This window comes from Trichomycterus rosablanca, chromosome 13 (genome assembly GCF_030014385.1).
Source record: "Trichomycterus rosablanca isolate fTriRos1 chromosome 13, fTriRos1.hap1, whole genome shotgun sequence".
Lineage (NCBI taxonomy): Eukaryota > Metazoa > Chordata > Actinopteri > Siluriformes > Trichomycteridae > Trichomycterus > Trichomycterus rosablanca.
The window spans coordinates 37,419,721-37,438,893 of record NC_086000.1 but is presented as its reverse complement, the minus strand read 5'-3'; the positions used below and the strand labels follow the sequence as shown (position 1 = coordinate 37,438,893).

Sequence of the window (19,173 nt, the reverse complement as noted above, 5' to 3'; positions counted from 1 at the left end):
AGAACTTCATGTTGACCAGATTGTTAGTTAATCATTTACAAGTCAATATTGCCTGTATGGACGGCGATTACAAAAAAAAAAGTGAACCTGTAAAACTGAGGTGTTAAATGCAATGCGGTCGAAAAAAGTGCAAAAAGTCAGTCTAGAGCCCTGATTGTTGACGCGCATTTTTGGACGCGGTATCATTAAACCCCCTCGTCACTTCTCGCGAGTGTTTTCGTGACGAAACGTGCTTTGGGAGCCCGGACGGACTCGTCCCGGTGATAGACGGTGTAGTGTGTGACCCCCTGTCGCCGATCAGTCGCGTAGTGTGAAATCCACGACGACTTCAAAGACCCCCCGAGTGCAGGAGGTCCAGCCGTGTAGTGTGACCACATGTCCATGACTGTGTTTGATGAATCTTGTGTAAAAACGTGACGTTAAAATCCTAATACATAAATAAATAAATGAAATTAGTGCGGTGTTCTGTCCACAAACAGCAGAGCTTTTTAAACCGGCTGAGACATGTGATGTTGTTTTTTTATTCTTATTTACTATCTTGCTCTCATCTGAATCATCCTAAAAATCATCTATAACCCCGAGAGCGGTGAATCGGCACGACCGTCCCTGGTCAGGTGCTTTTATTAGAAGCTCAGGTCACACGTTTGTGCTCCCTGAGATTATTAATAACACGTGCACGGCCTCGTCTCACCTGTCCTCTCGTCCTTTTTTGACTCTGGATATCTCACGCTGCTTCCCTCGACTCTTTATCTCCTCACACACACACACACACACACACACATACACACACAGCGGTCCCACGCTCCACCCAACATCCTAACAGAAATAGTTCGTTCTCCCACTTGGTGGAGCTTCTTCAGCCAGATAGATACAAGCCGCCCACAGAAATCCTGCGGTCCGAGATCTACATGTGCAGATACTTTCTAATATTACATCCTCACACGATGCCGAATCGGACACGCTAAGCTCACTAGGGAAGATGCTCCAACCTGCCATCGATGTAAAGAGAGACTGCAAAACACTAAACTCAGACAGACTGAGGTTTTTTTTTTATGAAAACGAGACAAGAAATGTGCTTAAATCTACAGCACCAGGGAAAATAATAAATTTTTTAACATATTTAAATCTAAAACATCTTTTATAATTCGTTTTAAATGACACAAAGTGAAGAAGCAACTTGAGTACGGCCGTATAAACGACCCCAGTGTGTCGGTACGGCTCTAAAACTAATCAATCAATCGATTTCTGATATTATTTATTATACCCTGGCTAGAAAATGCGTTCTGATTGGCTGGAAGGTGTGTATACAGATTCAGTCACAGGTTTATAAAACTAAAATCCAAATACGGTTCTCCTCGTTGATTATTTCCTCTGTGGCTCGGTGGGTAGCACCGTCGCCTCGCAGCGACAACATCCTGGGTCCGATTCCTTTCTGTGTGGAGTTTGCACGTTCTCCCTGTATCCACGTTGGTTCCTACCACAAGCCCAAAGACACACAGTCAGGAAAATCGGCGCTGCTAAAAATGTCGGCCACCCTGCGATGGACTGGCGACCCGTCCGAAGTGTTTCCTGCCTTACGCCCGACGAATCAGACCCGCTGTGACCATGACCAGGATGAAGCCATGGTGAAACGGATCACACATGATAATTAGATAATAAAGATCCACCCAAACCTTGATTCTATTTCATCTTGAATGCTGCAGGCCTCCATCCCTGATCGAGGAGGGTCATGAGTAACACACGCCCCCTCCGACACGTGTGCAGTAGTAATAATAATAATATAATTTTATTTATAAGCGCCTTTCAGGATACACAGGGACACTTTACAATTCAAAAGAAGTTGAAAGAGGACAGACACAAGGTTATAAAAGATGAGTGATAAAACATAAGATAGTAAAATAATACTCCTGTACTACAACATACCGACCACTTCTTTCCACCTGCACCAGGCAGGTTCATATGGAGATCCGTATCGCGCACGGAGAGTCACGCACTGATCTCCGTTATCCCCCGTCTCTGTGCAGCACCATCGGCCGGTTAGTAGAGGTCATATTTGCAGCAGTTATGAGAGAACCCTGTAGGTACCCAGTTTGGGATCAGGGCATCTTTACTAAAAGAAGATGCTTACTCAGATGCTTACTTAGTCCTTGACTCCTTCAGCTAAAATTAGGCATGATGACGACGTGAGTGAGGCAAAGCACCAAACCAGTAGGTACCTGCTGTCTGGTTGTGGCCCTCAGCCTTCATCTGTATTGCTGACGTGTATTCCTCTCCAAATGACATAGCTGGGTGGCGTCCATATACTTTTGTGTCTTACTTTGTTAGCAGATGATATCTGATCACTCCGATTCTGCTCAGATCTCTTTCTCCTTCAGCTCGTATTTTAATCAAAGAAGTTTCTGACTCTCCGTCCTGCAGGCGACATCCACGGTCAGTACACGGACCTGCTGAGGTTATTCGAGTACGGCGGATTCCCCCCGGAGGCCAACTACCTCTTCCTGGGGGATTACGTGGACCGAGGGAAGCAGTCGCTGGAGACCATCTGCCTGCTGCTGGCCTACAAGATCAAGTACCCCGAGAACTTCTTCCTGCTCAGAGGGAACCACGAGTGCGCCTCCATCAACCGCATCTACGGCTTCTACGACGAGTGTGAGTCCTAATAATCAAGGCTTTTTCCTCCAGTATTCCACCCTCGGGCGAGCCAGTCGTCGTCCGTTCAGGTGCCCGTCTAACATTTATACGAAAAAGCGCTTAAATAAACCACCCGTGCTGCCAGTCGGACGGTTGGCGTGTATCATGTGACGGCAGCGGTGTGCGCCAGTGAGTTTGCTGGTTGTCGTGTCGGACGTTTGAGAGGCTCATCAACAGAAAGCGTGAACCAGAGACGGGGAGTCGAGTCCGAGTCGCACGTAAGTGGCGCACACAGCGACTTCAGACTCGACTCGGACTCGTTTCAAATGACTCATGAGTCGCAAAAAATGACTCGTGAACGACAAGAGTCCCTAGCGTCAGCACGTGTTAACATTAGTTACGTGTAGGGCTGCAACTATCGATTATTTTTGTAATCGAGTATTCTATCGATTATTCCAGCGATTAATCGAGTCATCGGATAAGAAATACTTTTGCTTTAACGAAGAGCAAAAACAAATACATATTAGATTAAATAAGACGCGTTTCTTAAACCAAACTGTACATTTGTATTCCTTGCATACAGGACAGTTTAACATTTTTTAAATGCAAAAATATGTAAATAAAAAATAAATCAGTTTACTTTTAAAATGTAAACAGGCAGCCTGAAACATCAGGTCATCAAGTCATAAATAATAATAATAAACAAAAATACATGAACGTAAGCCTGTAATTTGTGCAACTTTCAAAACTCAAAGTTTCAGCTACAGCTCACGCAGAACATAAAGCTTTAATATTTTGTTGGGAGGTTTTGTGGTGTTTGTAGGGGGATAAAAATCTGTCAGGATTGTGTCTCTAGATGAGGTAGATCTGGTGTGTGTGTGTGTGGTGTGTGTGTGTGTGTGTGTGTGTGTGTGTAGGTGTGTGGTGTGTGTGTGTGTGTGTGTGTGTGCCTAAATCTTCATAAAAGCCTGTGGTGGTTGAAAGGAAGTAAAGTCAGTAAACATGAGTAAAGTAAACACGACGCTCTGATGGTGTGGATGTTCTACTGAGTTTTAGTTTTATCAGCTTAAAATGATCTCAAACTTTCTGTGGTTTTCTCTGTCCGGTCTCCTCCTGTTCGCTATTTTCTCTCTATATCTTGCAGTCCGCGCTATCAAATCTCGGCCGCGTCCTAAACCGATACGTTCGGTCCGCAGGAGCGGCGGACGTGTCCAGATACGCGGCGTTCGTTAAACTGTCCGCAAAAAGAACCCGAAACGAGTCCTGTTAAGTCCTGTTCATGTTTGAGATATTTGGGACGCAGCCCTCAGATTCTTCACAGTCGTCCGTGTGAAACACCGTGAGCTGTATATGGTCGTGCGGATTAAACGATTCCTCGATATGCAAAAAATTTGAATCGATGATTTTTAGTAATCGATTTGCTCGAGGAATCGTTTCAGCCCTAGTTACATGTGACAATTTTATATATTGTGAACGGAACCGACATCTGGGCTGAACACACATACCGGACACAGGCTTAGTCAGATAGCATAAGGTTTATTACAGGCTCAGAAAACGGATGCAAAGAAAAAATGAACTAAAAACTACACCCCAAGTGAGGCGGCAAAGGAACACTATGCGTCGTAGCCCTGGCAATAATTGACAGAGAGAGTCAGCGGCAGCCCCGGAGACGGCTCGGCATGCAGGGAGCGAGAGCCAGAGTCAAACGCGACTTGTTTAAGGGTCCGAGTCCGTTGTGTGGCCTGTTGCAAAAGGGAGAGAGAGAGAACAAAAGGGTTAGTGCGTGGCTTTCTCCTGGAGAGTCCTCTCCTTCTGCTCACTACATGGGCCTTTTTATCCTCTCCTCCTCTGCGTTGCAGCTGGGCTGTTTATCTGCTGCCAGCCGTGTGTGATTAGCCGGCCCCGCCCTCTGCCTCCAAGTTTTGTGGTCCACAATACTGGTCTTAACCCACAACGCACGCAATGTGTAAATGTTCCAGCCAGCTTCCGGCGTAGTGATGAAGCGTCGCTCCCTACTTAAAATGGTGGATCACCCTACGTAGTGCACTTCACAGGAACGACCGGGGTGAATGGAACGCTCCTACAGAATCTGCGCTGACGGTTGAACGAGCGCTTTCTGAACCAATCAGAGCTTCTGATTGTAATTGTTAGTAAGAAATGCTGTTATTTGCATTTATTCGGTTTGCGTCACACAGATGACGTGGTAATGAAACGCTCGATCGGCTTTCTAACCACTTCCTGTTTTACTTCACCACCGGGAAAAGTTTGGAGGTTTTTAATTATAAGCACATTTACAAAATAACGGATTCTGTTCCTAATGGGACGCACGCTTATAAATGTAATAGCATCTGGAAGAACAGAAGCTAAGGTAAGCAGCGGTTATGATGGTTTTTGCTGTGTTTGGGATTTTGGCCGCTGTGCCGTGATTTATCGAGCGCTTTTGTTCTGTAATGAAAACAAAACGTATCAGTTGAAGCTTTTAACTGGAACCTTCTTGTTACAGAAATTACATTCATTTACACGATGAGGAGGAAAGTAAAGACACGAAGTAAAACGGCTAAATACACTCGCTAATCTGTTGTTGTTTTTATCTGAACTTACAGATTATTTCTTTATTTCTGCGCTACATTTATAATATATGTTTAGTGTAGATTATATCGACTCGTATTTTGTGACTTGTGAACATCTCTGGTGTGTGTGTAACAGGTAAGCGTCGGTTCAACATAAAGCTCTGGAAGACCTTCACTGACTGCTTCAACTGTCTCCCCATTGCTGCCATCATCGATGAGAAGATCTTCTGCTGCCATGGAGGTACTAGATGCTCAACACACGTCGTACCGTCTGAGACTCTCAGTTCTGAGAAATAAACAGTCGTATCTTATCACTCTGTGCAGGTCTTTCTCCTGACCTGCAGTCAATGGAGCAGATCAGGAGGATCATGAGGCCCACAGACGTCCCTGATACAGGTGTGTACACGCAGCAGGAAATATCACTACTGTCCAGCTTTAATGGGTCTGTCTGAGAACCTAGCGCATTTACGTCATCCTACACTCTGAGAAGAGGGCGTGTCTAAATTCTTAGATGCCTTAAAATGCTCCTTCTGAGGCGCCTTAATTCTAAATGATCTGACTGAATAACGAGGGAGTGTGATTTTTGCTTTTTGCAGGTTTGCTGTGTGATTTGTTGTGGTCGGACCCCGATAAAGACGTGCAGGGTTGGGGGGAGAACGATCGGGGCGTGTCCTTCACCTTTGGTGCCGATGTGGTCAGCAAATTCCTCAACCGCCATGATCTGGACCTTATCTGCAGAGCACATCAGGTAAAAACTGGCCACATTTACAGCTCGAGCAATTAAAGATTAAGGGCCTTATATACACACTTATATAGTTTTTAAACACCGTGTCCACTCACCGTCCACTCTATTAGACGCTCCTACCTAGTCGGTCCACCTTGTAGATGTAAAGTCAGAGACGATCGCTCATCTATTGCTGCTGTTTGAGTCGGTCATCTTCTAGACCTTCATCAGTGGTCACAGGACGCTGCCCACGGGGCGCTGTCGGCTGGATATTTTTTGGTTGGTGGACTATTCTCAGTCCAGCAGTGACAGTGAGGTGTTTAAAAACTCCAGCAGCGCTGCTGTGTCTGATCCACTCATACCAGCACAACACACACTAACACACCACCACCATGTCAGTGTCACTGCAGTGCTGAGAATCATCCACCACCTAAATAATACCTGCTCTGTGGTGGTCCTGACCGTTGAAGAACAGCATGAAAGGGGGTAACAAAGCATGCAGAGAAACAGATGGACTACAGTCAGTAATTGTAGAACTACAAAGTGCTTCTATGTGGTAAGTGGAGCTGAAAACATGGACAGTGAGTTAATTTAGACAAGCTGTCGTTTGAAGCTTTTATTCGTAGTGGGGGGATCTGGACTGGTGACCTGTCCAGGGTGTTTCCTGCTCTTCACCCAATGGATCAGACCCACCGCGACCCTTACCAGTCCCAGTGTTCATGACCGTGCCGTGTGTAATTCTAGGTGGTGGAGGACGGGTACGAGTTCTTCGCGAAGCGCCAGCTGGTCACCCTGTTCTCGGCGCCCAACTACTGCGGAGAGTTCGACAACGCCGGGGGCATGATGAGCGTGGACGAGTCTCTCATGTGCTCGTTCCAGGTGAGACGCCAGTCTGTAGACGTTTGAACACAAGTGTATGTAGTAGGGCCGGGTATCGCCACTAATTTCCTGGATCGATTCGATTCCGATTCACAAGGTCCCGATTCGATCTTCGATTCAACACGTTTAGGCGTATTTGAGTTACATTAACAGGTTTTGTTTAAATATGTACTGATGTTCAGAGAACGAATGTGATCATTGTACAAAGAACGCTCATTATTAAAAATATTTGTTTTTACATAAATAAGTAATCCGGAACAAAAAACAGTAACATTATTTATTTTTTTTATTATTATTTTATATGTCTGACACTGTTGCACAGCTTATGCCAAGTTCACACTACACGACTTTCTGATTTGCCGGGTCGCTGTACGGTTCACACTGCACGACTGATGGGTGATGGGGGGGTGTTGGGGGGGGGGGGGTGGGGGGGGGGGGGGGTCACTCACGTGAGAAGTGACGAGGGGTTTAATGAAACCACGTCCTAAGATACTCCAACAAGTAGCGAGCGATCAAAGTTTGTGTTCTGATGAGCGGCGTAATATCAAAGAGAAAAAAATAGAGGAATCTGAGTGGATTTGGCAACACGACCAACAGGGATGGTTCTGAAGTTGGAGGTTAATAAATATTTTGTTTTGTAGAGAACGATAACTATATTACGCCCCTGCTCCACCTGTTTACAACCTCTCCCGTGCGTTTCCCCTCGCCGTTTCACATTGATTAAGAGCCGAGTCGCTCCCGAGCCGGCAAATCTGCAGAACTCGTGTCGTGTGAACCAGGTATTCATTACTGGAGCTTCTGCCATGCTGGACTGATGCGCAGGTCAGATCTCGTTGCACGAAAAAACAGCGGCTGGTCACGCGAGATTAAAGAAGGTAACGGATCTCCGTGTGCGCCGTAAAAAGGGGCGTGTTTAAAAGACCGAGCTCGCGCTCATATGAATCGATATCGGATCGTTCAAATGAAGATCGATTCGAATCGAAAAATCGATTTTATAAACCCACCCCTAGTATATAGGGTCTGTCCGAAAACCTAGCGATCTGTGTAGACAGACGCATTTCCCATCATCCTACACTCCTGAGAAGAGGGCGTGTCTAAATTCTTAGATCTCTTAAAATGCTCCTACCGAGGCGCCTTAATTCTGAGTGATGATCTGACCGACTGACTGTCTGGTCAGTGTGCCAGTACTTCGACATGTAGTGGATGATCAGTGGAGGGCAGAGCGCGACCCTCCGTACGACTCCGCCGGCAGGTGAAAAGAAGCGGCCAGAGACTTCGGTTAGTGTGGGGATGGTGCATGCAGCAAGGGAATCGCAGTAGGGAATCGGAAAGGTCCAAATTGGGAGCGGGAACACATTACCAGGTTTCCCCAAACATCCTTATGTTAAAAATACCTGGAAACTCGACGTCTTTAAAACTTTAAAACTAGATTTGCCGGCTTGGCGATCAAAACTCGGCTCTCGACCGACTCACTACAGAACGATCCCTGCTGTTCGTGTTGCCAAATCCACTCGGATTCATTTATTTTTCCTCCTTGATTTTACGCTGCACGTCAGCGCACAAACTTTGATCGCTCGCTACTCGTCGACGTGCATTTTTGGACGTGGTGTCGTTAAACTTCTCGTCACTTCTCACGCGTCATTTCTTCTCTCCTCTCTCAGATCCTGAAGCCCTCGGAGAAGAAGGCCAAGTATCAGTACGGCGGGGTGAACTCCGGTCGGCCGGTCACGCCCCCCCGCACCGCACAGGCGCCCAAGAAGAGGTGAACGGCCCGCGCCGTATGTCGTCGGCCCCCCACGTACGCGGTCTGGCGTCGGCACTCGCCCACAATCTCACACACACACACACACACACACACCCCCCCCTTACCCTCACACTTTTCTTAACGTTGGTGTATATAAACTTTGGCGTGACCAGGTCACAACCGCTTTCTTTATGTCGCTCTGCCTGTTCGGTGGTATTTTTAATCATATTAATTGTAATATGGAATCTAATAGGAGGGGGTTCTCTCTCTCTCTCTCTCTCTGGCTCTCTCGCTCTCTCATACAGTATTAATGGAAGTGATTTCTACAGTGTTTATTTGAGATTAGATACACTAGACTTTCATTTGAATATTTAACACACACACACACACACACACACACACAACTACAGTATGACGTAATGCAGCCTCATTATTATATTAGAGCACAGTCTCAGACTCGTTGGAGCTTTAAAAATGTGCATTATTTATCACAGGAACAAATTACTGGGGAAACGGTGAACATGCGAAACTCAACATGAATGCAGAAACTCTGATCTGCATGACTTATTGATGAAGACACATTTTTTCTGGCTTTTTTCATACACGGAGAGTAAAATAATGCAACTTTTTAAGCTCTGATGTCACGCCGCCGTTTCTGATCTGGATATCTGATCGTATCGACACGTATGCAGCCCTTCACTTCTCGCCCCCTGCGTTCTGCACAGGCGTCTCTCCCGCCAACCAACATCCACCGACCCACACAGAGTCCGGCCCCCACCCCGCAGACACGGTGGCCAATTAGTGCCCGACCGGATGACCGGCAACGCCGAGTTTCGAACCGAGGTGCTGGTGTGCTAGCGGGATATCCCCCTGCGCCACCCGAGCGCCTGGCTGATATCATTATATAGTCAAATTAAATACATACCAGTCACAAGGGGGTGGGTAGCAGTCGCCTCACAGCAAGAAGGTTCGATGCCCAGGTGGGGCGGTTCGGGCCCTTTCTGTGTGGAGTTTGCATGTTCTCCCCGTGTACAGAGACGTCCAAGTGAGGTGAACTGGAGATACTAAATTGTCCGGAATTGTCTTGAATGGAACCAAAGTGTAAAACATGACCTAAAAATCCTAATAAATACATAAATGAAACGTCCCAGATGTTTATAACTATCAGAAACACCAGGTTTACTATGAAATGAGGTGTTAAAGTATTTTAAAAGCATAAATCACCCTGGATACACGTCCATCGTTAAATAGAATGAACAGAACTGTGTTTGGTTTATGTTCTTGTATACATAAAGTGGGTCATGCAGAAAATAATATCGTTCTGTTTTATATTTAGTAATTATATCATTTCATAGTCAAATTAAATAAACATCAACCTCAACACAAGTTTAAATAACTTCCCAGGGTTGGGTAGCACTGTCGCCTCTCGACAAGAAGCTGGAGTTTGCATGTTCTCCCCGTGTCTGTGTGGGTTTACTCCGGTTTACTCCTGCGTGGGGAGCTACAGTGACCTTCCCACAGTCCAAAGACGTGCCAGTGAGGTGACTTTGAGATACAAAATTGTCCATGACTGTGTTTGATATAACCTTGTGAACTGAACTGATGAACCTTGTGGAACGAGTAACTACCGCTTCTGTCGTGGATGTAACCGAAGTGTAAAATATGACGTTAAAATCCTGATGACCAAACAACAACGTAAACAATAACGTTCTATATAAGGGACTGTTCATGCTGCCGCCGCTTGCTTTTACAGCGGAAAACACAAATCACAAGTCAGATCAGAATAATCGAGTCGGGGAAGCTCAGCTTATGATCAAATTACTGACCTAGCGATCGGATGGTCGCTGGTTTGACCCCCACCACTCACCACTGCCAGGCTGTTCAGAGCAAAACCCTCAAATCCTCAAAAGTCACTCAGAAATCCCATTCAGGTCTCATTCATTTTCAGTATCTAAAAGTAATATTCAGAACTAAAAGCTGGAGGCTGATTTATATAGGAGGTGTAGTTGCACATTTACACACACACACATTTGCACGCTGTGTTTTGCTCTTTTGCTTTAATAACATTCATAGCATTTATAATACGGCGAGGGGGGGGGTAAACAGTTAAACACAGTATTGTTGTGGTTTCTTTAGGAATGAATTACAGCATTTAATCAGAAGCACAGTATTAGTGTAGTGAGTTTTTGATTTTCTAGTGGAATCTGGCTGGTTATTAAGCAGAATTCCTCTTAAACACTGGGTCTGGTTCTGAATGTACACGACGTGCGGATCGGTGGTTGGTTTGTGTGTATTAAACTGACATCGACGGTGACGGTGGTGAATAAGTGATGATGGCACTACATGGTACTCTGGTGCGGGATACCGGTGGTGATTGTCCCACATCAGAGCTGCTCGGCGGCACTAACGATCCGGAGTAGATGGGAAATAATTCTCGTCCTCTATAAACCTGCATTACTGCAGGAGAATCCGTTCATTCTTTTCTTTGGTTTTTTGGAGGGGGCGATTTACTCCTTCGTTCAGAACGTGTTGCTTCATAGACGTTTGTCTTTGTATTTTAATTTGTGTGTGTGTTTTTTTTCTTAATTTATGATTGGATGTCGGGAAAATATCAAGAGCTTTGAGATTTGTATAAGTTGGTTTCACTTTCTTCAAACTCAATAAATGGAAGTACTAAAATGTAATGCCTCTTTATTATTATTTCAATGTTGTATTTTATTAAGCTGCAGAACAATAATAAATAAAGCTTTAGCTGCAGATGTAAGTATTTTATTTCCATTGTTTACAGTCATAAATCTTTCTCTTACCTCACGTCCAAACTAGCAACTCTCTTTTTTTTATATATATCGGCTCTATTTAATCATCTAATAATCAGTTATGTAATGTAGGCAGCATTTGCAATTCTGATGAACATCGTACAGCCGTAAGAATGACCGTCCCCTACCGCTCTCTGTATGGAGGATTATTTTTAGGCATAACATTATGACCACTGACGGGTGAAGTGAATAACGCTGATCATCTCTTCATCGCGGCACCTGTTAGTGGGGGGGATATATCAGGCAGCGAGTGAACATTTTGTTGGTGCGTGTGCGCCGCTTACCTGGGGAACACACGGCACCAGGATGCATTATGGGAAGACGGCGAGCCGGCGGAGGCGGTGTGATGCTTCGGGCGACGTTCTGCTGGGAAACCTCGGGTCCTGCCATCCATGTGGACGTTACTCTGACACGTAGCGCCTACCTAAGCATCGTTGCACATCTGGAAGGGTATGGCTAGCACGTGCTTGCTCAAAAGAACATGCAGCCACGAACCACATCTTTATACAAACTACGGATCATATGAAGGGCAGATTAATATAGAGAAGTGTGCCTTTTATTATTGATAATGTTCTGATACATGAACGATGAATGGCTGGTCCGAGGGAGGGGGGGCCGCAGGGATTCCTCATTAAATGCTGCAGTTACGCCCTCTGCTGGCTGATCTATGGCGCTGCACATCGATGGAGACTGGGGATAATGGGGATCAGTGTGTGACTCTCCGTGCGTGATACGGCTCTCCATGTGCCAGAGTGTGTGAGCAGAGGGGCGTGTGTTAGTTATGAGTGATCAGTTACTACTTAGAAAATGTCGATATGCTTAGGGAATGATTGCCAGTAGTCATATTCCATTATTCCAAGAATACAGCTACAGTAGAATGCTGGATGTGTACGTGAATTGGATTGTATGACGTCCAAAACCCAGTTCTAGCTGATTTAAATCAGTTCCTGTGTCCAAGCTAAGAAATCTCTGTTAACGGTGGAATATTCCGCTGTACTACAAGCTCACCGAAGAAAGTATATAAGGGTGTTTATTATTTCCTGTGTTATCGCATTCACAGAGCCTCTGTGTGAGACTTACAATCCAGTAGCTGTAGCCTAGTGGTTAAGGTACTGTTCTAGTAATCAGAAGATCACTGGTTCCAGCCCCACCACTACCAGGTCGCTACGGTTGGGCCCTTGAGCAAGGCCCTTAACCCTCAATTGCTCAGAGTGTATACTGTAACTGTAATGTAAGACACTTTTCAAATGTATCTGAGGTTTTTCATTAAGGGTTTTTCCACCACAGGGGAATTAGATATGACTAGATTGAGAGGGAACTTGGGGGGCTGTAAAGCTGCACAAACTGGTGTGAAGTTGGTAAAAGTAGGTTTGTCGTGTTCTCTTTGTGTAACATGCCTGTAGGTGGATTTCTGTAGGTAAGTATGTGAATAGGTAAGTGTGAAACACTGTGATGGATTGGTGCAGATTCAGGGTGCTTTCCAGCTTGTGCCCAGTGGACCCAGTGAATAATTGAGAGGATCTACAGTGACAAACCTGTAAGCTTTTGGATCTCTAGGATGGTGACAGAGAGGCTTCCAGCAGGGGGGAAGATGTTGAGAGGATAATTGGCAGGGGTGCATTCAGGGCCTCTTTATAAACTCACACAACAGACCCCATGTACCATGGATTTTACGCTTTTAATAAGCATTTTGATTCTCATTTCTGCTTCACCATTCAGTGGGAAGTGTGGAAGGTCTCGGGGCGTGGCCTCCTCCGTACGTGATGTAGATCCAGTAAACGAGTGCCAGGAGGAAGCACGGCAGGCCCATGTGCAAACTGGAAAGGACCCACAGCAGCAGCAGCCACAGGCCGATGTGTACGAGCGTGCCGGGCCAGGACCGATCACCCAGCCAGCAGAACAAGCAGCACTGCTTCAGCCAGTTCACTAAGCGGGTCCGGATGGATCCTCCATTTAGCACAGAGCTCAGCTGGGAAACCTACAGAATACAGGTGTTACAGGTGTTTCCCAAAGTGTGAGAGGGAACAGGGAGCTGTGTGTGAGGCTGTAGTTACCTGTTGATCTGCTGCTAGGTGAGCGTTCTCTGAAAGTCCGACATCATTCCGTCGGGTTAAATTCATCATGTGTAGTGAAGAGTGGTTTTTCTTTTTGGTTCGCACTTCCATAGTAAGATGCTCTATGGAAAATACATGGGTTATAAAATTAATAAATAACAGTCTTTAAAAATTGCAAATAAAACCTTTTAGATTGGCTCTGTACTAATAATCAGTTATTTAATGTAGGAAGCATTCGCAATTTTGAGAAGCATCATCCTGGCATCATGACTGTCCTCTTTTAATCATTTTGTGGAGGTTATTATTATTATTATTATAATTAATAAATATAATTCCCACCTGCCGTTGGGAATTAGAGGCTAGCATGTGCTTGTTTACAAGATCATGCCGCCACCGAACCACATCTTTTTAGAACTACAGTTCATGTGATGGGCAGATTAATATACAGAGGAGTGCGTCTGGCGTTTAACAGTTGTTTTTATTATTAATTATATTCTACTTCTATTTTTGTACAAGGCCAGTTCAACTAATCTAAATATTTAATCTGAGGCAGTGTCGGTTTTATTATAGTCAACAATGAAGTGTGCTTCTCGGCTCTGCCACCGGTCGGCTGGGCACCATCTAGCGGGCACAACTGGCAGTGCCTGCAGCAGAGACAAATTGGCCACCGTGTCTGCTGGGTGGGGAAATGACCGGACTACGTGGGTGGGGTCTTCAAACGCTGTGGAAGGACCCTGGTTAGCAGATAGAGGCGCCAGTGCAGAAAGCATGCGTGAAAAGAAGGGGTTCGCTTGGACTGCGCACGGGTCGGAGGAGGCGTGAGCAGCAATTTACCCTCCTCGAATGCAATCAGGGATCCACCAGCAGTGGAAGACAGGATGACTATGCTACATTGGGAGAAAAAGGGAGGAAAATGAAGTGTGCATGAAGACTTTATCATCTAAATGTAGGGCAGTGGGAACTAAGTGGTTAAGGTACTGGACTAGTAATTAGAGGGTTACTGGTTCAAGCCTTAATGCTGCCAAGCTGTCATTGTTGGGCCCCTGAGCAAGACCCTCAGCCTTTAATTGCTTAAACTGCATTTGTGTGTGTTAGTTACTTTGGGTAAAGGTTCTGCTCAATAATGTAAATATTATTATTATTATACAGGGTGTCCCATACTTTCAACATTTTATTTTATTAGAAGATTAATCAATAACATCTTTAATGTGTTTTCCACTATTTGTGATGTGATATGTACAGTATGTGTGTGTACTATAGTAAACATATAGCTAGTTATACTCACTCACTGACTTTCTTAACCACTTATCCAATCAGGGTCGCGCGGGTGGTGCTGGAGCCTATCCCAGCTTTTCAATGGATGCAAGGCACACAGTAACACCCTGGACAGGGTGCCAGTCCATCACAGGGCACACACACACACACACACACACCTATAGGGTAATTCAGTGTCTCCAATTAACCTGACTTCATGTCTTTGGACTGTGTGATACAGGGAGAACATGCAAACTCCACACAGAAAGGACCCGGACCTCCCCACCTGGGGATCGAACCCAGGATCTTCTTGCTGTGAGGCGACAGTGCTACCCACTTGGCCACCATGCCGACCTAGTTAGTTCTAGTTGGTGATATTTCCTATGTGTCCAGACTTTAGGGACACCCTGTAGGTTGTGGTTTTGCTTTCTGAATGCAGAAAGACTTTTTTTGTCCATGAGAATCTTGTGTTTGCTGTTGCATAAGAATTATTTAACAATGTGCATTTGCACTGCATACTGCACCTTACATAATATGGCAATAAATAAGTAAATAAAGGGTGGCACGGTGACTCGGTGGGTAGCACTGTTGCCTCACAGCAAGAAGGTCCTGGGTTCGATCCCCAAGTGGGGTCTAAGTTAACTGGAGACACTGAATTGCACCAATAGGTGAATGGGTGTGTGTGTGTCTGCCCTGCGAAGGACTGGCGCCCCGTCCAGGGTGTTACTGTGTGCCTTGCGCCCATTGAAAAGCTGGGATAGGCTCCAGTGATGCGACCCTAATTGGATAAGCGGTTAAGAAAGTGGTGGCGTAATAAATAAATAATTAGATAAATAAATAAATAAATAAATAAATTCAGGCAAGCTATAACCCCACCACTACAGCAGGTGGGGATATGATAAAATAAATTAAGACGATTGTTTAAGACCGTGTTTACCTACAAACAGCGTCAGTGTTTGTTTTTAGTTCACACAAAAAATAATCAATAAATAGTCAATAATCGTCTTAATAAAATTAATCTTTATATTCTATGAAAGTAGAGAAATATTTAGTATGTCATCAGACTCCTGTGAAGGATGTGGTTTAATTCCAACTCGCGTTATAATGGATATAAAGTGCACTGCGTTGTGTGTAGAACGCATTCACGTTAAACCCTAACAAGTGCACTTATGTAGGCGGTGATGAAGTATTTGGGACGCGGCCGTTAGCCTTGTACGTGAATGTTGTTTTCCGGCTGCAGATGTGTCACCCAAACAGGCAGCAGTTCTGAGCTGCACATATGTCGACTTTTGCTTATTATTATCATTCGAACCAGCGCTCGACATTTCACTGGAACGTTTTATACACAAACTCTGAGTCTTTTTAAAGCATTATTAAGCTCTGCCGCGTCTTTTGGGCTTGTTGGTAAACCGTACTTGCGTATTAATGATCAGTTAGCTGCAGGCTAAAGCTGTTAGCTTCCAGCGCTCATCGGTCCAGGATGTCCTGCGGTCTGCTGGATTTCTGTCGCGTCCAGGAGCTCAGACAGGTTCGGGATTTTCTCTTTAAGACTCACAAAACTTCTCAACCGGAGGACAACAAGGAGCAAACAGGTACCTCAGGACCGGACGCACGACACTAACTAACCTGGTTCACTAGCAGCTGCTGGTTTGGCATTTTATAAAACAACATAACCGTTAAATTTCAGAATCACTTAAATGAATCGACTCTTTGAACTAACGGGTATAAACCTGCAAAGTTTTGATTCAATCGATCTGATTCATCTGTACTAAATGTAATGTAATGATATTGTCTCTATATGTAGAACCATATGAGATCCACTTATAATGTATACTAGAGCCTAGTGGTTAAGGTACTGCACTAGTAATCAAAAGGTCTCTGGTTCAAGCCCCAACACTGCCAAGTTGCCACTGTTGGGCCCTTGATCAAGGCCCTTAACCCTCAACTGCTTTGACTGTATACTGTCCCAGTACTGCAAGTCACTTTGGATAAAACTGTGTCTATAGGACAGTTGTACCCTAGTCGTTAAGGTGCTGGACTAGTAATCCAAAGGTCGCTGGTTCAAGCCCCACCACTGCCAGGTTGCCACTGTTGGGCCCTTAAGCAAGGCCCTTAACCCTCAATTGCTTTGGATAATGTAAAATGTAAATGTGCACATCAGTGTATTTTCCCCTTTTTAGATTCCAAAGCAAGGTAAGTGGTAGCTCAGTGGTTAGGTGATTGACTTGTGATCACAGAAGGTTGCTGGTTCAAGCCCCACCACTGGCACTGTTGCAAGGCTCTCAACCCTCAATGGCTCAAATTGTATTAAACAATGATTGTAAGTCGCTTTGGATTAAAGCGTCTGTTAAATGCAGATAATGTAATGCAGGGTAAGATTCAACCAGGCGGTCAAGGTCCTCCAGGAGGCCTTAGTGAGTCCAGAGAGGGGTCCAGTTGCATTTAATTAAGAAGAGTAAAGAAGAATCATGATAGGATGGGAAAGTCAATAGGCTGTTAGCATATGGGAGATTTCTTGTAATGTCATATAGATTTATTTTCAATAGCTTGTGGGGGAAAAAGCTGCTTCTCATTCTCTCCGTTTAGGCTTTCAAGGCGTGAAAACGCTTCCCAGACAGTAACAGAGAGAATAGTCCTCCTGGCCCTTGACCAGCACCGTTTCCTATACACTGATCAGCCATAACATTAAAACCACCTCACTGTCCATTTTATCAGCTCCACTTACCATATAGAAGCACCTTGGATCAGACACAGCAGCGCTGCTGGAGTTTTTAAATACCGTGTCCACCTTGTAGATGTAAAGTCAGAGACGATCGCTCATCTATTGTTTGAGTCGGTCATCTTCTAGACCTTCATCAGTGGTCACAGGACGCTGCCCACGGGGCGCTGTCGGCTGGATGTTTTTGGTCGGTGGACTATTCTCAGTCCAGCAGTGACAGCGAGGTGTTTAAAAACTCCAGCAGCGCTGCTGTGTCTGATCCACTCATACCAGCACAACACACACTAACACACCACCACCATGTCAGTGTCACTGCAGTGCTGAGAATCATCCAGCACCTAAATAATACCTGCTCTGTGGGGGGTCCTGACCATTGAAGAACAGCATGAAAGGGGGTAACAAAGCATGCAGAGAAACAGATGGACTACAGTCAGTAATTGTAGAACTACAAAGTGCTTCTATATGGTAAGTGGAGCTGATAAAATGGACAGTGAGTGTAGAAACAAGGAGGTGGTTTTAATGTTATGGCTTAAGCGTCTAAGCTGATAGTAGCATAATAACAGCAAAATGATTGTCATGGGGGTCCTTGAATTGTTTTTTTTTTCTAGTCCACAAAAAGGAAGAAAAATGTTGAGAACCACTTAATTAGAAGACCGTGATAATCTCTGATTACTGAATGTTACCTGGTAAAAATACATTTGACGTGGGATTTTAAGTGGGATGGACGCCCTGTTGAGTCAGCTGCTCATTAGAGGGTGTCGGTCCTGTATTCTGTTACCTAGATTTCAGACAACGTTGACATGATTTGCTAGGATCTTGATCTCAAATTGCATCCTAGCTGTGTTATCGACCAGCCTGGGTTTCCAGCAGGCACTGTTGGTCGGCCTGAGGAAGGGAACTGCCGCAGCTACGGCCTCTGCTGACCGGTCAAGGTTCACGGATAGCACTGCGTGACTCTCTGTACGTGATACAGCTATCTGTGAGACGTCACCTCTAGCAGTCGAAAAGATACGGCTGGTTGGGGTCGTGCATGATGGTCTTTGGCTCTCCACGGTCAGGGCAGTGGTTCCCAGTTACAACTGGGATTTAAAATCAACTAGATTGTGGGACTTTAATTTACATTAAAGTAAATTAATGTGATTTCATGCCGCTCAGGTGGCGCAGCGCTAAAACACACGCTGTACGCCAGAGCTGGGATCTCGAATACATCGTATCGAATCTCAGCTCTGCCTGCCGGGTGAGGATGTGTCCACGTGAACAACGATCGGCCTGTTGTTCAGATAGGGGCGGGACTGAAGCCGGATGGGCTCTCTCTCTCTCTCGTGACTGGTGCAATTATGACCTCTGCTGGCTGGTTGGTGGCACCTGCCCGGAGATGGGAAGGAGTGCGGTAGGGGGTGTGGTCCTCCGTGCACAGCGCTGTACCGCACTGCGCTCGTGAAGTGTAGGTGATAAGATGTTCGATTGCTGTGCACGTGTCAGAGGGGGCGTGGAGCAGCCTCGTCCTCCCCAATCAGGAGCAGGGACCAACATTAGTGAGAGGATGATTGACGGGAAGAAATTGGATGCACTTAAGTGGGGGGAAAAAAGGGGTAAAAAAAAAAAAAAAATTTATGTGATTTCATTGGTCCCAAAATATGTAAACTAGGTTTTTTTTTAAATTATTATTTATTTATTTTCTTTTACTCCTTTTTCTCCCCTTTTTTAGCGCATCCAATTGTTCAATTAGCATCGTGCTTCCTCTCTGTCTATGCCGAACCCTGCCCTGACGGAGGTGATCGA

At 45.3% G+C, this 19,173-nt stretch overlaps 2 protein-coding genes across 2 annotated transcripts in view; both read left to right on the top strand.

Moving 5' to 3' along the window:
* The window catches only part of ppp1cb (protein phosphatase 1, catalytic subunit, beta isozyme), an 18,763-nt gene extending 7,536 nt beyond the window's left edge, over nt 1-11,227 (top strand). Inside the window, exons 3-8 of the mRNA XM_063008076.1 lie at nt 2,419-2,649; nt 5,338-5,442; nt 5,526-5,597; nt 5,798-5,949; nt 6,670-6,804; nt 8,466-11,227. Of these exons, the coding sequence (XP_062864146.1) occupies nt 2,419-2,649; nt 5,338-5,442; nt 5,526-5,597; nt 5,798-5,949; nt 6,670-6,804; nt 8,466-8,570 (800 nt within the window). The 3' untranslated portion in view covers nt 8,571-11,227. The remainder of the gene's footprint in view (nt 1-2,418; nt 2,650-5,337; nt 5,443-5,525; nt 5,598-5,797; nt 5,950-6,669; nt 6,805-8,465) is intronic.
* A 4,925-nt stretch (nt 11,228-16,152) lies between these two features.
* rab3gap2 (RAB3 GTPase activating protein subunit 2 (non-catalytic)) overlaps nt 16,153-19,173 on the top strand; it is a 38,274-nt gene continuing 35,253 nt past the window's right edge. The window contains exon 1 of the mRNA XM_063006995.1: nt 16,153-16,264. Coding sequence (XP_062863065.1) covers nt 16,153-16,264 — 112 coding nt within the window. The remainder of the gene's footprint in view (nt 16,265-19,173) is intronic.